We start from the raw sequence: 21,485 nt of genomic DNA on the forward strand, positions 1-21,485 counted from the left end.
TTGCTTTCTTTGCTACAGGTTGCTAAGGTTACAGGTTGCTAAGCAAATTGCATACACTCTAGGCGTGTGTGAGGCGTGTTTCTATGTTAAAGCGCCTAAAGCTATGCAATGGATTTATTTTAACTCATTCTTTTTCGTATATTTGTAAATAGTAAACAATTCAATCACGCCTCCGTCCAGTAAGATTAAGGATACCTTTATTTACAAGCACTTGCTTAATCAACCCCAATAAGCACCACAACGTTTGCCGCAACACCGGAATGCACACCGTCAAAAGGACACGCGCCCGTTGAATACCTTTTCCTTAAAAATCAATCGCCAATTTCATTCATTCATTCACACCCCAGTACATAGCTGTTCGCTGAACAAGTTATAGCTTCTCGGACCCATCGTCACCATCGAATTGCCCCGATTCGAGAGAGTCTAAGCATTTTTAAAAAGCCTTTTAAATAGTAAGTTGTTGAGTGCCGATCTTAACCAATTCTAAGGAGTTTCATCGCAATATGCGCTCGAGTACACCCGCCGGTTTAACAATAATTTAAGTACAGTAAAAGCAGTAAAGCAGCACCAGAGCGAGTAGTACCGTCTGGCTGGATTGATGCGTAAAGCGAAAGATGGTTGTCACTCGGGGGACATTTTAAAACCTAAGACACTAGTTTCCTCGACTTTTGAGATAGCAGCAGCCTGGAGAGTATTGCTTAAGATACAGTATTTTAAAAACAAACATCTCAGTTCCCTCTCTCTCTCTCTCTCTCTCTCTCTCTCTCTCTTTCCATAAAATGCTCAAGAGACAGTGCTTTGGAAGCTGTTGGAACGTTCCGGCATTACGCACTTCCGGCGCAGTGCAGTGTTTGGTTGCGGTTCTTAGCACCTAATTTGCCCTCGATCACCCCCGCTCCGCTTACACGTCCGCCACCGGATGGCTGACGATCTTCGTCCGGCTGCCCTTATCGCCCAGTATGTAGAAACTTTGCGGCTTGCCATTGCTGCCGGTATTATACTTGCCGCCGGCATGTTTCTTCGACTTACCGCCACCGGGTTGCTTCTTGGCCGGGGCGTAGTACGTCGGGAACTTGCGCTTGGCAAGGCGCGTGTCCGCGTCCCGCTCGTGCGATCCCACCTTGAGCAGCGACTTTTCGCGCGGTACGGCCTCCCACGGTTTGGTCCAGGTCGGAATTTCCTTAATGTCAATCAGCTCGTCAATGTCATCGTGGCGGCGGGAGTTGGGATGGCGGCTCTGTTTCGCGCCGAGCATCTTCTTCAGCACCGGAATGTTCCAGTGGTAGATGCGTGCCGGTTTGCCGTTCGATTTGAATCCTACCGGGACCTACAAACAGCGAGCGAGAGAGATTTAGCAAATGAGGACACACTCGCCAAACAAACAAAGCGCACATGGCTAGAGATGGTGGGACCTGGTCTGGCCTTACCTGTTTGCCAACGTCCGAAATGCTGTTCAGCGGGGCGTTGTTCGTGTAGTAGTACGGATTCGGGGGCAGCTTGATGACATACATGTGCGAATCGTCCGGTCGTCCGTAGTGGCGCGATTCCTCCGCCAGCCGCTTCTTGTGATGGTTGGTAGCGGGACGCACCTTGCCCAGGCCAAGCTTGCTGCAAAACACACCGAAAGAAATACCACGCGCGTTAGTCAGGAAGAGAAACTCGCCACACAATTGCTGTCACGATGCGCGGCACGAAATGACGCACTGCTGTGGAGTCCCCAAGGTCCAGGAGTAGGATGATTCTCGAACGAAAAATCAATATTTAAAGACTGGTTGAGGGTAAGAGCTAGACAAAAAACAAATCCACCACCAAAATTCGAACTCATATCGTCAGTGCACAAACTAAAGGCATGAGTGTGCGGAATCTGCCAATATGCTGTTTTCTCCAGTTCTCTTTCTTCGCTTGTGTTCTCCAGAGATAATTCGATGCGAGGCAAGGCTTGTTTTTTTTTGCGCACTGACGGTGAGCTAAAAAGCCAAAACATCAACCGAAAAAAAAAACTCGACTACAAATTCATAAGTGTGTCTTGAGGTTTTGGATCGCGAGGTTTGGTGAAGAGGATCGGTTCCAATTGGGATGCGGATAATTTGGCGAACCATAGCGATCAGATAGATTTCTTCCTGTGTTTGTCTGTTTGGTTTTACAGTGGTGTGCAAAACAGTAGCCGGGACAGCATTTTTAGCATTCATAGCATTAGAATTATTGGCTGATTTCAGAGGAGAACGATCTAACAATTATTCAACTTTAACCATTCCTAGCAAGCAGTGGTCAAAGTGATATCGAATTATATGGTAAAAGACTCGAGAAGGCCCCCCCTAGAATCTTTTGTGTGCAGCACTGTGGCCTGTCATTTTTGTTGTACAGTGGGATTTCTGTATGGTCAAAACCCATTTGATATAAACATTGTGCATTTTTCCTGAATACTGTTAATAGACAGCGAGTAGAACTTGATAAAATACATTGTAACAAGTGGTTTGAGATTATGATATTCTTATGCTTCCTCCTTTGCTGAATATCAATGCAAAGTAACAAGTATTCATCGAATTATTGTTCCGTTACCGTCCGAGAACGCCGTGCATGTTTTAGGCCCAATTGTTCACCCCAAGTGCGACCGAAAATTAGTACGAAGCTCCTGTAAGCCAAAATGAATGGTAGGGTTAGCGGAGAGGGGTTTTTAATCGAATAACAAGCAATATTTCATTCGACTTTATTCAAACAATTTTGACCACACTGGAAGCACACTGAAAGCACACTGTGAGGCTTTCGCAACGTGTACTGCGGATTGCATACCTTTAGGCGTATATCCTATAGTGCCTAACAAATTTTGTCAGGGGGGGGGGGGCCTTCTCGAGTCTTTTACCAATTATATTAATGATAAGAGTCTTCTTCTTCTTCTTCTTCTAAGCCTAACGACCACTTAGGTCATGGCTGTCATTTCTGGGTTACAAGAGTTATTGATATCACCTTGTTGGATAGTCAGATTTCTTTGAGAGCTGGGTTCAGACACTCAGAGTCATAGAATATTAAAAAAGTTATCCAAAAGTGAAATTTTTATAGATCATTTTACCAATGTCAATCCCAAAAGCCTGTAACACTTCGTAACGCATCCATTTTGCGCTCCATTTTCCAGAAAAAAATCCTCCGACGTTTGTAGAGCCAATTGAAACAATTTCAAGCTCGAAAACATTACTAGGTCAGAAAATAATAAATAATTTATTTTGATCAACCTCATCAAATGTAAAGTTGCTATTTGTCTGCACACGACTGTAGACATATCTTTAGAACGTTCCTGAACCACCGGATCTTCTTTTCAACGCGCATCAAAGCGTCATAATGATACGTTTGAGTAATGTCCGACCACGGGATGAGATGGATGGAGAGACCGCTCAGGAAACAAACTAATTTAGCATACCCTATCGGCAAGGATACCGAGGTTCTAATAATAGATCTCCCTGATCAAAACCTGTCCATCATTGGGTTTGAGCTGCAAATCCCCGACCACGGCACAACGCTACTCACCCAAACAGCTCCGCATTGCTTAGGTCCTTTCTGGGCGCACCAACGTCCAGCGATTTCGGCGCGAATCGATTAGCGTTCTTGTGCAGGTGACCACCGTCCAGCTCGTTCGACGCACCGCCGTCCATCGCGAGCGTCTTGATGTACGTGATAGGGGTGGCCTTTTTGCTCGCCTTTCCCAGCCGTATCGCTTTTCCGGTCACGACCGCCGCCGGGTGCCGCCCGTTCGCCGTGTCCGCGTCGTGCGCCGGTATGGGTTTGCCGGTGGGTTCGGATTTTTCTGCCCCGCACCCAACCAATAGCTGTGTGCCGAGCAGCGTCAGCAGCAGCAATCTGCAAAGGGAAGAAGTGAACATTGGAAAAAAAATAGATAAGCGGCGCATATGAATAAATTTTGCCAGCCGGCGAGACGGAAGAGCCCGACAGCAGCAAATGCGATGGGAAATGAACACTTTAGTGTCTTTAGGCCTTAAATGGTACTAAATAGTGACGCGCCGGCCTACGGGAACGGGGTTTTGCGCTGAAGGTTTCGAGAGAAGCAGCCCATCGCTGCGTGCCATTCGCCCGCGGGAGAAGGAGGACGGGAAATTTGCCATTTTACGCCACTCGGACGGAACGCATCGTGAAGCATGGCGATCGTCCCGCGAGACGACGACGACGATGACGAACGGCAAGACGATGTCCACCGGCCGTCCACCAGCTGTACTGGTTGAGCTGACACGGTCGCCTGGTTCCACCGGTGGTACCGGTACCGTTAGTATCATTTGCCTCGTGCCAGCTCTGTCGACGATAAGGCTGTCGTTTTCAGGCTTGTCGTTTCTTGCTCTTCTCTGCTTAAGACCGTCATTAAATCAGCCTTCGGCAGGGGGTGAGCAAGCCCCGTGAGCAGGTGGTGGTGGTTGGGCCGATAGTTGATTCGCACAGTGCAAGAACCTGTGCGTTCTGGGTAGTCGGGCGCGTGTCGCTATGTACGACTGCGGACCACGACAGAGGGGCCACGCGTATAATCCGTAGCCGTTATGTACTGTGTGATAAGCTGCTGTCACACAGGACATTAGCACCTCGAGCGGTGGAACTAAACTTGCGCAGTCGATCGATATCGATACGTTGGCGATCGTAAGATCGCGTTCGGAGATCGACCGGACCTCAGGGAGACAAAAAAAAAAACACACGGAACACGTCCACAGATGGATGAGTCGGATGCATTCCAACCGTTGACCATTTGCGGTCATAACACCGCCTTTTTTATATGTGGGAAAAGCGGCTTCTTTTTGCCGGCAGACCCTAGCAGCAGCGAGGTCCCCTCTTTTGGACGATTCGATATGGGGTGGGAAATACGAAAAACAGCGTTCTGCCCCGGTATGGTACCGAACTGGGCGGCGTTCGATGTCTCTGCATCGAAATGGGAGTGAGAAAAAAGCATCCTGTACCCATTTTTCCATTCCGGATTTCTCCTTTTACCTCAATCGCGAACCGTCTGTTCCACAACAACAACAACAAAAAAAACATCCAAACATAACCACGGAGTCGTAAAGAAATAGTCTTGAACTCCCCACACACTAGCTCCCGGCCACTGCCACTGTTCGGTAGGCAGCACCAAACATTCCACACACACACACACAACCTGTCAGCAGGAACGCCCGCCCGCTGTTCTACCGGACCCGCTTTTTATCATCCACGTTACACGATGGATTTTCGCGCTTTTCTGGCAATTATCGCGATACGGTCCGTGCGCGAAATCGGCGCGTAACGAGTTGGCGTTCTTGCGCGGCAAAGAACTCACCCATCGGTTGGTGGGTAGGAGTGGGTGTGGGTGTTAAAGATGGATGGAATGGGTGTATTGTTTAGACGCGTGGCTTTGTGTTTTTCTGACCTGTCTCCCTCTCGCTCTTTCTTGCTCGCCTCCCGAAGAACCATAGAAGGAGCTGAATTTTTATGTTCCCGGGTTTACGGGTACTGTAAACTAGAAAAATCAGTCATCTTCTTCTCTTTGTGAGTGGTTTTTGCTTCTTTTGCGCACTACCCCGTTCCTTACAGCTTTTGTTCTTTAATTCACCTTCCTGCGCCGAATAATAGAAACCTTGCTTCTTCCTACCACATTTGCTATCTTAGAGAAGCTGCCAGTGTTTTTCGGGAGTCGCGCCAAACTGCCAACCAACCGCTTCCCGGTTCTGTTGACCTATCCAGGTTGATGCTCGGCTGTGCAACGCCCGGCCGAGAATAAGAACGCTTTTTACCGCCGTGAACCTTTCCATCAAACGGCCCTGCTTGGGTGGTTCCATAAGTGTGCCCCCTGTCCGTGTGTGGAGTGGTACAGTTACGCTTACATGGCCAAGCATGACACATTTGGATTTGGTGGCGATTGTTTTGGGGGGTTTTGGGGCTTGATAATTGCCCCGTCGAAATCCTGACCCGTCATCGTACCTATGGACGGGTCCAATTTGTCCGCAGCGAGGAATCAATTTAAGATACCGGAGGAGGTTCTTCACCGGCTCGTTGTTAGTTGCTTGCGACGTAATTCCATTTCGGGCTCCGTGTGTCCTTAGGTTGTACTTTTTTTGGTTGTGTTCGGTACAGTTTATAGCCCAATCTGAACGCTGATGTCATTTAATAAAATCAACTCGAGATAGAAGATGTTGTCGAGCGCGTCGAGGATGAGTAATGCTTCTCGTTCAAGAATGCTTCGTTCGGCGAAGATAGGTTGCCTGAGTAATGGAGTATTTTACCGGTTCAGGGAAAAAAATAACCATCTAAATTATTCAGGAAAATTTGGATTTGTAATCGGTTTACATCGCAACGTAACGGGGTGATTAACGTAGCGCACGGGCACAAGCTAGCAGAACTGTTCGCTACATTCTTGATTTGATTAATGGTTTTTTTGCACCTTGTAACCGAGCAATTATGGTTAATTTTTGATGATTATAGCCAAATTTGTTGTTTCTACAATTAAAATAAATTTAATTTTAATTCTTTAATAGCACGACAAGACGTTAAAGGCAATTTACGTCCTCACTCATGTTTACTTTATTTTGTTTATATGAACAATGAAAATCAACGCGTTTTTATTTTTTTATTATGTAAACTAATCAAAGTAAATTAGCTATTTTTTAATGAAATATGATGAAATCGTTTTCTGCTTTCTTCGAGAAAAATTAGGCACAAATTTATTACAAGAATAACCCAATTCTATTAGTAGACTAATTTTGTTCTAAGTGATTACGCCTGAAGGTATGCAATGAAGTGTTTTATATGCTAGTAACGTCTGGTCGCGTTACACAGCCCACAGCTTGCTAAGACGATCGACTCGTTAGAGTAAAATGGTATTTGGAAGAATCCCTTGATACTTTTAGTTAACAGTTTAAACTTTTTCACTGTTAAAATTTTTAGATTCATTGATAACTATAAAACACAGAAGTAAAAATTCTTCATACACCGAATAAAAGGGAGTGATAAATGATAGGGATAGAACTTAAAAATAAAACTCAAAACAAAATGCGCAACAAACATGGTCTTCAAATTCTTCAAAGCGAAGCTCCAACAGCTTCTCAAGCTCTTATTGATTAAACTAACAAGAGATCAGAATTTGAACAAGGCAATATTTTTCTACCAAATTAACCGATTATCTTAATTAAACATGGAAGAAAAATTACCGATCTTATTGGGACAATAAATTATGGTCAACACCACTCCAAACACTTCATTAACGCGTGATTAACGAATCCATCTGCCTTCTTTCTCTCGCTCGCACTCCTAAACAGCAGCTCCAATATTTACATCTGTCATCATTGTTTGAACAATGGTCACACGGCCCCTGCACAGCACAAGTCGGCACCGAAATAACATTTCTATTTAGCGCCAACCTCATTCCGATCTGTTGTCACCAGCCAACAGCCGGGATAGATTTCACCCGGTTCTTCAAACAAAAAAACCCCCCCAACAAAGAAAAACAACAACCCCATTAAATCCCATTCTGGCTATCGTGTTCGCATTAATTGGGGACAAGAAGCTCTCAGGCCTTTCGGAGTGGAATAAGAAAAGGAAAACCCCATGGTGGCTTTCTGCTTTTCTTCCTTTTCTTTGGCTCACTGCTCTAAACGTCCAAGCTAATCTATGGTCATTCATTAGGCCAATTAACGGACGGGCCTCCGGGGAAGAGAAAGGGTTTTATTTATACCTTTTTTTGCGCTCTTCACCTGAAATGATTTCCATCCCAATAGCAGAACAATCTTCGTTCGGAAGGAAGGAAGGAAGGTGTGTGTGTGTGGGCCGGATTTGGTTTTTCGCTGTCTGACCAGAAAGTGGAAATTTCTTCCGTTAAATAAATCATTTCTCCACTCACTTTTTTTGCAACAAAAACCAATAATAATACAGCGAGTGAAAAACTCCACCACTCCACTTTTACTGGTGGTTTATGCTTAGCCGATGGGCGTACGATCATTTTCGGTACGCACGTTACTGGCTGTTCCGCGCATAAAAACGCTGGAAGGTGGAACGGGGGGGTGGGGGAGGAAAAATCAATCAAACAATCCCCGTCCCCGGATCGACATAGATTTCCACCGGTTAAAACGACAAATAAATAATGAAAAACGAGCCACAACTTTTCCCTCGACTAAATAGGCGGACAAAGCGTCCCGGCCGAATCGGGCCAAACCGATCGACCGATCGATCGTTCGATGCCGCTTTTTAGTGCTTTCTCATTAACTGGCGAGCTTGAGTGAGTTGTTTTATGATTGCCACAATTAACAGCACGCATACCATTCCGCGTACGGGACAGATATTCGATAAGCAGCGAATGAGTGAGCCAGGAATTCGCTACCGAAATTATACTCCCGGGGGAAGGGCCAAAGTCCCGAACGGGACACCGAACGGTTCGTTCAAATCAAACATTCCCGTAGATTGGAAGGACGGCATCAATTCGTCGGTTCGGCCCCTGATTTTTCCCCCTTCGAACGAATCGATCGTAAAAATATTCCATCACACCATCCGATCCCGATGCACTCTGGCGCATCCTCATCGCTCGAGCCATCAAAGTTTAATGACTCATTTTACTCGTCCAAACCAATAAATTAAATGAAAAGGAAAAAGTTGATGGCGAACAAATAAAGCGATCGGCGGGAACGAAAAACGGGTCAACGGGGGTTTCGTGGAAGGCTTTCCTCGGGAAGAACGACCCAATAAGTGTGCTTTAATGAAGCTTGCCGATCGTAAAAAACACAGAATACACACTCCCCACACTCGAGATCAAATCGGACCGTCACGGCGGGAAATGCTGTTGGCCCGGTTCGCCAACTGTTCGGTGGCTGCGATAGTTCATTCTTATCTTATGCGTTCCCGCACCTGCTCGATGGTGTCTTGTACATTCCGCCTCACAGGCGCACGCCATGCGTCCCAAAATCCGTTAGCGACGTTCTCGTGGCTGGTGAAGAGATTTCACCGACCAAGATCTTGATACTTTTGCCGGTGTCGGCGAAAAAAAAAAGGCGGTCGGCTTCCATTTTTGCACGCCTCACCAACACCAACAAACGGGAGATAATGGCGAAATAATAATAAAAAAACGGGAAACATTCACGATTTTAGCCTACGAAATAGGATCTCCACTGCAGGGTAGCAGGTGGAAAGTGCTGGCTGGCTAGATCCAGCCAAGGCAAAAGATCAGCTCACGATTACGACACAAGTGCGGGGGAGGAAAGCGGGGCCCAGGGGAAGCTAGTTGCAATTAGGCGATGAAATTAGGATGAGCTTATGAGGGCGATCCCGCGTCACAGCAGGTGCGTTAATGGGACTTTTTGCCGATCGTCATCGTCACCACGTCAGCCGGTAATGTGATGTTCTTTACCGGTGTTCCGTTGGATGGGTGTTGGCGTTGGCGAGGACCCCCACCTGGAAACTTCTGAGGTTTTACAATCTGACGCCTACATCGGCATCAATAAGCGCGCAATTACGTATCACACGCGTTCGCTAATGAGGTCGTTGATCGGCCGGTAAGCTTCAGCACGATCAGGGCGAGCTGGCAAAGGGATGAAATACGCCACTCCCAGGCAAAACCTTCTTTATTAGTCGTGGTTTTTTTTTGCTTCATTCTACATGATTTATTTAAATGAGCTTTGAATTGATTCCACTCTCTCGGCGTGCGTTATTAGCCGGTATCGTTAGAGCAAGATAGACAAAAAAGGACTTTTAGGCTAGGGGAAATCTTCATCCAGGTTTTTTTTTCAAATTTACTATTAATTAGAACTTATTTTAAAACATTTATAAATAAAATATTGTGAAAATAAAAAGGTAGTTTCAAATAAATAAGCCAAACAAATTGATAGTCCATGAAAAGCAATGAACAAATACTCTGTTTGTCACTATAGTAACGCTAAGGCGTTACAGTGCTAAGTAAACCCGTTACAGCATGACTAGATGTGGCTTTTTGGATGCTTTTAATCGATGAAAGTATGCTTTTCACACCCAAAGACCCTATTGTGGCAGTATCAATTTGCTCCACAATGATTTAAATACTCATCGTACAACATCTTTCCCATGCTTTTCAATTTATTCCATTTAATTTGTTATCACGCCGTCAACAACAACGATCGCGCGAAATTGCGAACCGAAAACAAGCCTGCCCGAATCATGCTGTGTGTACGTTCTTGTCCGTTTTCCCCCATCCATCGCTCCCAAGGCCCTGATGATTAATGTTTTTTCGGGTGGGGTTGAAATTTCGGTGTCAAAAATAATGATTCCCGAGGTATTTTGGGGTGCGTTTTTTTTTCCTCACGCCTAAAACTGATCTCCAGCTTCCCCGGGGTGTGATGCCCTAGAAGCATCACCAAAATCCGGGCACCTTAATCCAAATACAAGCACATCCTCCGAGGCGAAGGAAAAAAAATCGGGCTAATCTCGCGCCAGCATAAGCGGGACACAGATTCGCACAGTTTGTTTTACTCCAGTTTATTCCACTCCATGGAGCGTTGGTTTAATCATTTTTTGTTTGTCTGTTTGCTCCGATCGACGTCTCGATCGCACGATCTTGTGGCTAAAATTGCAACCCGTGGCCGGGTTTTTTTTTTTTTGCTTCGGTATCAGGTCGCGGTGCGTGCAAATCTGCACAAATTGGGCCGCACGATGGATGCAATTTTGGGGGAGAGGGCGAACGAGGGACTAAAACTCACGCTTTAGTCGTGAAGACGTTGTTGGGGAGAAAATAAACCACCTCGATTGAATGTTTCGAACCAACAACAACAACAAAAACAGTCTCCCCAGAAGATGCTTTCTACTAGGACGCGAGCTTATAATTGGCAAATGTTACCTCCTTCTGTCTGAGAAGAACGCCACCTGGACGTCCCGAAACGAGAGACCCACCCGTCGAGAGGAAGGCACGTTATCGGGAGCCATCGCGAGATGAACCCCACGATCATCATCATCATCAATCTGACCGGTTGTTTTCCTTTAGGGTGGGGAGGGACCGATTTTGCTATTTAATTCTAGCCGACCCCAAAATGCGGACACGTCGTGATGGCCGTCCGCCGTCGCCGAGGCCCGCGATCGGACTTCCGATTGTTGTGCTTGTCCGTTAGTAGTAGTAGCTCGTTAAAGACGGTGTTGATGCACCGCGGGAAAGAACGATCTGAAACGTGGGGTGTTTAAAGGGACTCGACCGCAACAAAATAAAGTGACGAGATGGATTAATCATACCGACTAATGGGTGACGCACCCGAGAATGGTTTAGAAGAAAGAAGGGAGCAGATCGCGATCGTAGCAGGCGATATCGACCGCTAACGCTTTCGGCTTTTCTTTCTCGAACGAAGAGGACAATTTGCAAGAAATGACAGACCGATAGGAAAAAAAAACCTTAAGAAAGGAAGCATTTGGGGGTATGAAATAGCTATTGACAAAATAAAACATTTAGTAAAACAATCAAAATTACTAATGAGAGCGGAAGCACTTTTAAATAAAAAAACCCGAAACGATAACTGAGCGAGCTAAAACAACAAATTCCAGCGCAACAGTTCCAGTTCGGTGATTTTAAAATGAAAAACTCTAAACGATCGCGCACAAAAATACGATCAATTTCGCTTTTCTCTTCAACAGTGCAAACATTATAAAACAAACGATCGTATATGGGTTTTTGTTGGGTAAAAGGGGTACTGCTAGTTGTGTAAATTTTGAAGTGAATGTCCGCTTTATAAATGATTCAAACAACTCAACACAACTTAGACGCTTCACCGCACAGCACAAACATCTTTCAACGGGCGGCATTGCGTTTCGACCTCCACCACGCCGGACTCCGAAACGCATTCTTCTTCCAGGCTCGGTTCTCATCGTTTGCCAGCGACTTCCGCATCTGGACACACGCAATGCTGGCGCGCATCTTCTGCGCCACCCGCATCAAATGACCCCGAGCGAGTGATTTTCCCGACCCCGACCGAGTCACCTTCACAGTCAGACAGTGGTTTTGTGGGGTTCGTCGCTTGCTTCAGGGGGTTGCCTCAAGCCAACCGGAAGTCCCCGGCAGGTGCGCCTTGGAATCGGTCCCTCTATCTCTTATCTAATTGACGACCAGCGAGCAAAACGATTATCAAAACGCCATCAAACGAACGCAGCTGGCTGCGTGTTGTCGCTCCCTCCCAGTGTGTGTGTGTGTGTGTGTGGGACAATTCCTGTGGGAAATTTCTGTGGAGTGACTTGGAGGTAGAACTGTGACTGTGTTTGCTGTAAAATTCACTTTTCCCCACAAACATACACCCCAATCCCAAGGGGGTTGGCTCATCTTCATTCATTCTCCCACCCATCTCTGCCATCTGCTTCCCTCCCCCCCCCCCCCCCAGCAAACTCCGGCAAACACGAAGGACCGGGTTGAAACTTGTCAACCTGTCCAGCCTCTCCCGCGGACACCTCAAAACCTGAAATCCATCCCCGGCACCGGTCATAACCATTAAACCCCCGGGCCGCCTGCTTGCCTGTCGGGTTGCCACCTGCAGAAAACGGTACCGTTGGGCCCGTCAACCAAGGAATGCGCAAGAAAATGGCAAATACGCAAAGAGGGTGCCTCGCATACGCGGCGCATCTATTCTTGCGTGTGGTTTGTCCGTTCTTTTTTTTTTTCTTTATTTCTCTCTTTCCCAGAATAACCCTCCCCATCGACGCAGCGACGATACCGAAGGAAGAAGACGATGCACTCCATTCCCTCGATACACACACCAGCCAGCCAGCCAGCGGGATGCAACGGGCTTAGGCCGGCCCCAGAGAAGCAGCAGCAGCAGCAATAAAAAAAACGAAGATCTAATGCCCTCGGCACACCGGACATTCGTTCCGCCGCCGTTGACCGTTGGGTGCGAAAATTTATGGATTTCGTTTGTGCATTTCGTTTGTGCGCTCGGTATGGTACGCCTTCCACGCCGGTGCATTTGGTGAACTGGCCACGAGAATATTAAATGCTCCAAAGTGTGCATCTCCACTTGCCAGGCTCCTTCTTCCCTATCGCTGGCTCCACAAGAACAACAACAACAAAAAAAGGCTGGACTTTGGCGGGCACCAATGTGTGTGAGGATGAGAGACTTTTCAACAACAAGCCCCAAACTGAAACCTAAGCCCTCGGGCCGCTCGAGTGTGTGTGTGTGTTTGGCCAATACGCGACCAATGAATCATTCAGCGAGTTGGACGGGACGGGCTGACGAAGTGAGTTGCCGGGCAGGAAGAAACGAAAAACCTTTCCAGCCGTTGCTGCATTTCATTTTGCGCAGCATCATCGCGGAGATGAAACATCATGAAGTTTCCTCGGAATTTTCGACCACCAGCGCGTTTCGGTCGGGTAGCCGCAGACCCTCGGAAGCTGCCAACTTCTTCCGGGCGATTTTCCGACCTTATTCTTTAGCCCGGTTTCGATCCGGTGTACAGCAGGCGACTAGCTTTAATGGCACGGGTTAGACGGTACTTACGGAAATTGATTGCCAAACATCATGGCACCGTTACTACTGGGTACGACGCAAACCCCCTTTCGTTGATCTGTCACTCTTGGTCACGCTCGGGCACTGGCACAAATCACGCTTAGTTTTAAAAAAGTAGTAACGTAAATTGCACTTGCACAGCTGTATTTTTTTTTTTCGCGAAATTTCTACAAATTCCCTACACAACCGCTCACTGAAATCGGTATCGAGATGGTACGGCACGCTGCTAGCTTTTTTTTAGAAAACCTTTGCCCGGAAAATCGCCCCCAGTACTGGTTTGCACAATCCGCTAGCTGTGACGGAACCGGCCAGAATGAAGTGATCGCATCGGTTGTACTACGCAGGAAAAGCTTCGCAGGTTGTGCGTTACGGTTCGGCAGATAGTGAACAATCGGGCGAGCGAGCGAGCGCGTTCGTCTATTACACGCGTGCACCGATCAAGTTGCGCCCGAAGACTGAGCGTGAGTGTGGAGTGAAGTGAGTGGCCGACGATCATCTTCGTCGGCTCGCGTGATGCTGTGAACGTTGTAAGGGGGAAAGGGGGGAGGGTGGGGGTGCGAGGGGGAGACTGGAGTGAGGAGCGTAATTGGAGGCGCTGCTGCGCGTTCGCTCCAACGAGTTCGTGAGTGATCGTCGTAGCGAGCGAAAGTCTTGATGAGTTGGGTAGCTCCCTAAGAACGCACAGTGGGCAGCTGTGTTGAGGAGTTGTGTTGGGTAGCTCAACATTTTGGATGATTAGCTCTTTAATTAATTAATTTAAATAATTCAGCTAAGATAAAGCTACATAATGTTTTTATTTTCTTTTTGCCCTCATTTGGCTCTACTATCGTTGTTGGTCTTGGGCATCCTTGCTTAGCTAAAGTATCCAGTGGCATAAGTTCGCCACGATTTGATCTCACCATGGTCACCAGAACTTTAAGAACCGCGTAACTAATTTTTTTTTTCATCCAGCTGTAGAGTAATGTACTGTAGAGTTCCCCCAGAGCTTGCATCGCACAAGGCCTTTAAGCCATGCTTCAGAGCGGCACATTGGTCTATACAGTACGACCTCATTGTATCGTTTGCTCGTAGCTCACAAAAAAAACTTCCAACCGATCCCACCACCAATTTAGTCCAACAAGAGTCTTTTTCTTATCCCGAGCCGCAAGCAAAGCGTTCCCATAGTGATGAGCCACTCAGCAAACGCACCGCTCCGGAATGGGCAAAACGCACGAAAATATTCCACACAAACAAAAAAAACAACAGCTCTTTCTCATCCAGTTGACTTTTGCAGGTGCCCCTTCGGGAATGATGAAATGTGAGAACTCAACACGATCGTCCGTACATCATCATCAACAGCAACCATCATCATCAGCGTTACTGGCTGCGGCGCAGGTGAGTACCGTGGCCATGGCCCTTGTAAAACGCGACGAAGACGCGCATCTCTACGCTTCGCGCATTCTCATCCAGCCCGCTGCGCCCGGTTCAGAGTCCGCCCGGGCCAATTTTATGTTTCGCTTTTCTTTCCCGATTCTCTTCGTTTGTAATTGGGTGGTGTGAGCAAACGAGGTACGAGACACAACCGGGACGTAAAAGCGTCAGGCAAAACTTCACACAGCGGAAGAAGTCACACATTGGCTGTGGCGGTGGATCCATCTAACCGTACGCCAATACAAAACGCAAACGTTGGAGTGTTTGGGGTTTGAAGGGAAGGGATGTTGTTATGAGAAGGAAAGTAAACGCATCCCAAAAAATGCATTCCCGGGGAGCGTAGGGTGAAGATGATGCCGGTGCATCATGATGCTGCACAGTTCGTCTTTTGAGCTGACGATTGCGCTGATGGACGAGAATGGGTTGTTGGAAAGTGGAGAGAATAAACATCGGACCTCCAGCACGAAAGCATCGGACTCTCGGAAGGTGTAGGTCGGCTGCAATCCGAGCCAGCCGGCCCCCCCACCGGGCTGGAACAATCGTAACTGGCATGTTCGTGGAACACGATGGCGCTTCTGCATTTTTCATACACCACGCAGCACGCAGAGCCCGGTGATGACCCTAGCGCGCCACGGCTCCCACACCACACACATTCCTGTGCGCGGTTTAGCCTGCCAAGCTTGGCCATTGTAATACTTTCCTCAACCACGACTCGAATGGAAGCCGTAAAACTAGGACAAGTACCGAGTGGGCACGCTAGCTGTTGGCTGGCTTAGAGCGATGGTAGCGTCTGTTAGATGCTGCCGCCGCGCGGACTGGGTCTGGGACATACTCGGATCGGTGTGATTGGTATCCCCCGTGAGCATTAGCTGCAGCAGCAGCCACAGCAAACGGGTGATCACGAAATGCGGTCAGCGCTTCCAAGAATGGCGTTTTGGGATGATTTGCGAGGATTATCCGATTGTGTTCCCACCAGCCACGGCCATGCCCACTGCGGCAACAAGCAAGAATAAGACGATCCGATGGTGAGAGAAAGCGAGAGCTCGATTGAAGCAAGTTGCAAAAGTGAAGAAGCGAATACCAGCAGAACACGCAGTGGACGTTAGAGGCTGGTGGATGCAAACTTTCTCGCCCCGATCTAACTACTGCCGAAGAAAAAAGGGGTACGTACTGAATCAATGAAAGAAGCCAATGTTGTTGAAGATGGAACTCCTTACCTTCCTCCATTTTTTGCCACTTCACCCGGCACTCCATCGACCGGGCTGAAGATTCTCATCGAAGGCAGCGCGCGTGATCGTGCGATTCTGTTTGTACGGTTCGGCCCTTAACTGATCGCTTGTTTGGCTTGCGTGTGCTTCACTGCAGTCCCGGACTCCATCCCCATCTCCTTCGGCTCGCGTTCGCAAGATTGATCGATTTGACCGGCACTTCGATCCTATCCATCTCCGTGCTCGGCTCACCATCGATCGCCGGTCCGGTACATGAGGAAAGGTCAAACGAATGGTTTTGAAATATGGAATGACTTTTCCTTTTTGGCGTAACATGCTGCTCATCCGTAGGCACACTCCAAACACACACACACACACGATCTGAATGATGCGCTCCGTAATCTGCGTAAAAGTCTAAGGACATAAATTTTCGTCGATCATCGATCGATCGACGGATGGTTGGGCGAAATGGAAGGAAACATAAATGGAAAGAAACACATTCGCAACAGGGGCACGAGAACGTGGTTGATTAGCAGGTCAGGCAAGTCTTCCCTTTTTCCCAAGTGTTCTCTGCCGTCCACAGCCAACGGGGACGCCACCAAACGATCCTTTTACGGGTGTTTGACCGCGAACAGCTTCAATCAAGCGATAATTGCAGCACCCATCCCGATGGAAGCGCGTCATACGGGGACAAAAAGTAACTATTCTAGACAATAAAGCAAAAGCCTCAATTGCGTTTGCGAATTTTGTATATGTGTGTGTATGTGTGTCACTTTCAATACCGGACCGTTATGATTGCATTACGAAATTGCTGTACAAAAATAGAGGGAGAGCTTTTTTATGGGGGGTGCTTTTACGGTGTACACTAGGGGAGTAGGAAATCGCAATTCAAATTTTGAATTGACACTTGACAGCTCATTGTTTAGCACCACGTGTAGCGGTAGGTAAGCCTACTGCGATGGGCTGTTTTGCATAGGATCGATCATTAATCCGTTGTTTTATTGTAAATGGTTCCGAATTTAAAAAAAAGCTTCCACTTCTTCTTCTTTTGGCACTACAATTGAATTGATTTGAGCTGATTTATACCGGTACCTGGAAAGTCTAGCGCACAGGAAGACGGTCCGAGTGGGATTCGATACCTGGCTTATCCCGGCGGTCCAGCTAAAATCAAATAGGGAACTCTTTTGGAACTCTTACCATTCGTGCTTCCCCCCGGATCAAGCTGAGTTTCGCCGATCCAAAAATGGAACCATCTTGTACGGTTCCAATCAACCTAACTTTGCCCTAGAAATCGCTCCGCTCCCCCCAAACGAAAGTCAAAATATATCAGTCAATGTCATCTCAAGTCAACGCCACACGCTCTCTGGGTCGCGTACCGCAAATGGGTTCCAGCAGGCCATCAGGCCGGCACCAACCAATCCGGGATGCATTTGTATGCATTCGTACCGTGCAGCATGCATAATGCACCGCTACTGAATAATGCATAGGCATGAGGAGATACGCAAAAAAATGGAGGAGAAGCAAAAAAATCGCAAGCCGCCTTCATGCTCGCATAAACGGTCGCAAGAGAAAGCCAAACCCTATTATTGCTAGCTAGAAACGCAGAAACTGGTTCAAAGTTAAGGTCTTAAAACAAAGGTACAAAACTGCCGGTGCACTGCACCGAGTGGGGTGGTGCCGATTTCGCGCAGGCTCCGGATCTCTTCGTTTGCTTTGAATATAAGAAGGGTTTAATGAGAGAGAAAGAAAAGTTTTCTCACGGGGTTTTACCCCCCAGAGACAGCAATTTGTTTCTGCCGAGTATTTACGGCAGGTTCGTAATCGTTTGCAAGATGATCGATGCAAACGGTTTATCGGTTTAATTGCAGGCACAAAATGTGTCTTAACAAGCAAATGAAGCTAATCGTGACGGTGTCGGTGTGGTTCTTTCGCGACCGGTAAGTGCGGCCGATTAGCGTGAAGGAAAGTGTGGGATTTAATACGCGTGCCCGTAGCATAATCTACGCTTTCTTTATTATAGTTACCTTACCCCTAGCCATGAATGCGCCGTCATGGTCGGTATGATTAAAAGCTAGCATACAATGTCAACCTAATGGCTATGTTACTGCGCTAACGCGCGACAGGTTCTAGGATTTCTTCCATGAGTAATACATCTCCAACGGTTTGTTGACCTGTGTGAAAAGAAAATGAAACGAAACACGGTTAGCTTGCTGCAGGACGCGAAAGATCCGTCGTTCAACGGGCGCAGGTACCACTACCTTCCAAAATTTTTCGTTCACTTGCTGGAGTGTCTGATTGCCGCTGAGCACTACCAGCTGGTTCGGTTGCTGCGCTATGTAAATGCAGAAGTTTAGCAATCGGTACGTCTCCGGCAGGGCCGGATCTAAATCCAGCGTCAAACGCATGGCCAGATATTTGCTCAGATGGTCAACTGCAAGAGAAAAGAGGAAAATGCTCATAAGTAACGAGCCTAAGGGGAAACATCCTTCGGTGGCCGTACTGGTAGCGTTCGATGTAGTTTTGATGTATCGTATCGAATTTTCCTTCAACGCTTTCAGCAGCGGATTATCGCCGGCCATCTCGGTCGGGTGTGGTTTGAAGACGAGCTCGATTTCGTCACTACCATGCTCGGAGTTGCCTTCACCCTCCGTGTCGAGGTTGGAGTCGTTCTCCTCCGTTCGCATGTCCATTTCGCTGTTGCTTTCCGACTCCTCCGAGCGTTCCGAGGTCATTACAGAACGGGGACGCTTCGCTTTGCTGGCCGAGCTGATGTTCGATGGGACCGGTGACGGGGTACTCCGCACCGAGGGTGGATTCGAGGACTGGCGCATTTGATCACCTCCGGCCGTTGAACCACCACTTCCACCGCCACCGCCACCTCCACCAGCACCAGCACCACCACCACCTCCTCCACTGCCACCGGTAGCAGCTGAACCTGTGCTACCACTTCCAGCTGTGGTAGCATTTCCACCTGCCGATGGGTTATCTTTGCCCGCTTCACTGGTACCGTTTACTGTTGTGGTGGTCGTCGATGCCGCAGGTACAGCGGTTGAGTTCGACGACGAACTAGCGTTCGACGGTGGCAGTCCATCGTTTTCGCCCTTTTGCTTCCTGTTCGGTCGGTTCTGTGACTGTAGCTTGATTCCTTCGTTGATCGAGTGTACCAGGGCCTGCTGCGAGTGGCTCTGGTTGAACTTTGCCAGCACCCGCTCCTGGTGCGCTTCGTACTCATCCCGGCTGGGGTAGATTTTCGATATGAGCAGATCAAAGTTTGGATCGGGACGCAGCGAACGCTTGGACACGAGCTTCTTGCGACAGGTCGGACACTCCTTGTTGCCGGACCGCAGTGCCGTAATGATGCAGTCCGAACAGAACCGGTGCAAGCATTCCTTGGTGGTCATCGTTTTCTTCAGCATATCCAAACAGATCGGGCACATCAGCTCGCTGTGCAGGCTGCGGGGCGACACGGCAATCTCCGTGTTGTCCGTGATGGCTTCCTGTGGCGTTCGGTGCAATTCGTACAGCGACAGGTCCCATGTCTTGTTTTGCATGGGCTCGATTGAAGCCATGTTGGATGGTTTGCTTTGCGTTCGTCGAAACTAGCCGCCACACGCTGTCCTGGTACGATTTTGCTGCACTTACGATTATTGGGACGAAAACAGCAACAAACACGGCCAGGAAAATGGCATCAAAACAAGGGTTTTTTTCTCTTCTTCTTCCAAGATAAATAGAGACACGGTGGGATACTGAACTGTCAAACAGACGTCAAGCGGAAACTGTCAAACGTACGGGATGTGAAAAAACAATAAAAAAAAACATATGCAGCCGAGTGAAAAACATTTTGCTCGCAATATTTGTACACATAATTTGTTGTAATTGATATAACTGAGAATGGGACTGATGTTAAAATAGAATTCGCGTAATCTCAACGACACAAGCATGCATTGCGTGCAGTGACATGGGATTAAGGTACGTGTATGTGTACGTGAATGGTAAGAGCAAACACACCTTGTAGGTAAAAAATAGCATAATAGCATAAAAGAGATAAGACTGTAAGAATAAGTAAATGTAAGTATAGGTAAGAATATAAGAAAGTAAGTGACAAGTAAGAATGTTTCATCATGCTCGTAATCATGCTGAAGCACGATTATGTTCATTAAGAACATAGACTAAGGAGTAAAAAGACCCCCAATCGCCAGCTTGAGACAGCGTGTGTTTGTTTCGCCAATGAATTTCTCATTGATAATAGCACACTAAAAAGAGTCGTTTGGTATTCTTCCAGCAATAAGAAACTGCCGTGCGAATGATCGTTTTATTTTATACATCCTTGAACAGCAAGCATGAGTGTAAGTAAAACTTATCGCCGTATTTTTGTGAAAACAGCATGCCCTAAACGATCGTTTTTTTTTTTTAGTGTTTTAAATGTAGCTGCGGATGCGACCGCCTCACCAGAGAAGAGCTGCTGCAGATCATTCAATCCACAGACAGGGCACGAGATTTTCTCAATAATAGCGCCGCTCGAAACATGTTTCGAAATATGATTTATCCCGAAGAGTCCGAAGGCTACACACCTCAACCTTCCGGCTCACAGAGCCGTCCCGTGGGAAAGCGTCCCATGCCGCGAGCCATCAAATATTTGAACCAAATGGAAGGAGCGGCCGAGCTGCTGCGGACGAATAATTTAAGCGACGAAGTTGTTCAAGAGTTTGCTGATCTTCTTCCCGACATGGAGCTGGGTGATCGGCTGTACGAAAGTACCAGCGCGAATCGCACGGAAGTGCTGGAGCAGATCATTGAGGAGTACGGCAGCAGGTTGAGAGAATCCGGCGAGTTCAAAAACTTTATCGCCAACCTTAGAAAAGCATATGATGGCAAAGTTAAACTGGAAAAGTGCTAAAGTAATGGTGCGATCCATCAGCTATCGTTTTAATGTTTTTTCTCGACTGCTTAATTACCTCTATTTTTTGAATTATTTAACATTTTATCTTTATTATCATTAAGCTCTTACTTGGCTAGATTTAGTTTTCCAAAGATTTTTTTTTATCTCGCATACTTAATTTAAACTGAAATTATTGTGCATTACCTTAATTGCATCACGTAAAAGTTTTTAAGTTCAGTTAACTTATTCTCTACTATGATTACCAGCTAAGTGTCTTAGGCATCGAGGGCCTCGAAGGGGCCGGCCTGATCGAAATTACTGCCACCGTAATGAAGACAGTTATGCGGCAGCTTAAAATGAATTTTATTCATGAATAAATAAAGGTTATATAGTAAAAAAAACTATCTTTTTTTTGTCTCGCCCTCGCTGAGGATCAATGTTGCATGTAGCGAATCTTTTGTACAGTAAAATAAACCCGGTTCAGATGTGGTGCTGGAATGAGGAAGAGGGTGACTCCGGAGAGGTGTGTTTGTTTACTCA

At 47.2% G+C, this 21,485-nt stretch overlaps 3 protein-coding genes across 6 annotated transcripts; 1 reads left to right on the plus strand and 2 right to left on the minus strand.

The window, feature by feature from the left end:
* Nucleotides 1-175: 175 nt before the first annotated feature.
* Nucleotides 176-16,203, minus strand: LOC118505582. 2 transcript variants are annotated; one of them, XM_036041542.1, is made up of 4 exons: nt 16,076-16,203; nt 3,520-3,849; nt 1,428-1,608; nt 176-1,327 (listed from the first exon to the last, which is right to left on the minus strand). In XM_036041542.1, exons 1-4 carry the CDS (start codon nt 16,132-16,134, stop codon nt 902-904), a joined length of 996 nt encoding a protein of 331 aa, XP_035897435.1. In that variant the 5' UTR covers nt 16,135-16,203; the 3' UTR covers nt 176-901. The 2 variants fall into 2 exon arrangements, with proteins under 2 accessions (XP_035897435.1, XP_035897436.1); XM_036041543.1 differs by lacking the exon at nt 16,076-16,203 and adding an exon at nt 13,440-13,918.
* A 1,837-nt stretch (nt 16,204-18,040) lies between these two features.
* On the minus strand, nt 18,041-19,809 carry LOC118505583 (E3 ubiquitin-protein ligase RING1). Of its 2 annotated transcripts, none has more exons than XM_036041544.1 (3): nt 18,567-19,809; nt 18,322-18,497; nt 18,041-18,237 (listed from the first exon to the last, which is right to left on the minus strand). In XM_036041544.1, the coding sequence occupies exons 1-3, from the start codon at nt 19,633-19,635 to the stop codon at nt 18,193-18,195; spliced, it is 1,290 nt and encodes a 429-aa protein (XP_035897437.1). In that variant the 5' UTR covers nt 19,636-19,809; the 3' UTR covers nt 18,041-18,192. The 2 variants fall into 2 exon arrangements, with proteins under 2 accessions (XP_035897437.1, XP_035897438.1); XM_036041545.1 differs by having other exon boundaries at nt 18,325-18,497; nt 18,567-19,767.
* A 61-nt stretch (nt 19,810-19,870) lies between these two features.
* Nucleotides 19,871-21,349, plus strand: LOC118505584. Of its 2 annotated transcripts, none has more exons than XM_036041548.1 (3): nt 19,871-20,058; nt 20,349-20,412; nt 20,481-21,349. In XM_036041548.1, the coding sequence occupies exons 2-3, from the start codon at nt 20,407-20,409 to the stop codon at nt 20,961-20,963; spliced, it is 489 nt and encodes a 162-aa protein (XP_035897441.1). In that variant the 5' UTR covers nt 19,871-20,058; nt 20,349-20,406; the 3' UTR covers nt 20,964-21,349. The 2 variants fall into 2 exon arrangements, with proteins under 2 accessions (XP_035897441.1, XP_035897440.1); XM_036041547.1 differs by having other exon boundaries at nt 19,871-20,035.
* Nucleotides 21,350-21,485: the final 136 nt, after the last annotated feature.

Source organism: Anopheles stephensi, chromosome 2 (assembly GCF_013141755.1).
Source record: "Anopheles stephensi strain Indian chromosome 2, UCI_ANSTEP_V1.0, whole genome shotgun sequence".
Taxonomy (NCBI): domain Eukaryota; kingdom Metazoa; phylum Arthropoda; class Insecta; order Diptera; family Culicidae; genus Anopheles; species Anopheles stephensi.

What these genes read in the sequence shown, in the direction of transcription:
- LOC118505582 (XM_036041542.1), bottom strand. Translation starts at nt 16,134, where the DNA reads ATGAGAATCTTCAGCCCGGTCGATGGAGTGCCGGGTGAAGTGGCAAAA. An exon ending in GTGGCAAAAAATGGAGGAAG is followed by an intron (nt 3,850 to 16,075) that starts GTAAGGAGTTCC and finishes TTCCCTTTGCAG; the next exon opens with ATTGCTGCTGCTGACGCTGC. An exon ending in TTTCGGACGTTGGCAAACAG is followed by an intron (nt 1,328 to 1,427) that starts GTAAGGCCAGAC and finishes CGCTGTTTGTAG; the next exon opens with GTCCCGGTAGGATTCAAATC.
- LOC118505583 (XM_036041544.1), bottom strand. Translation starts at nt 19,635, where the DNA reads ATGGCTTCAATCGAGCCCATGCAAAACAAGACATGGGACCTGTCGCTG. An exon ending in AACTACATCGAACGCTACCA is followed by an intron (nt 18,498 to 18,566) that starts GTACGGCCACCG and finishes TTTCTCTTGCAG; the next exon opens with TTGACCATCTGAGCAAATAT. An exon ending in ACGAAAAATTTTGGAAGGTA is followed by an intron (nt 18,238 to 18,321) that starts GTGGTACCTGCG and finishes CTTTTCACACAG; the next exon opens with GTCAACAAACCGTTGGAGAT.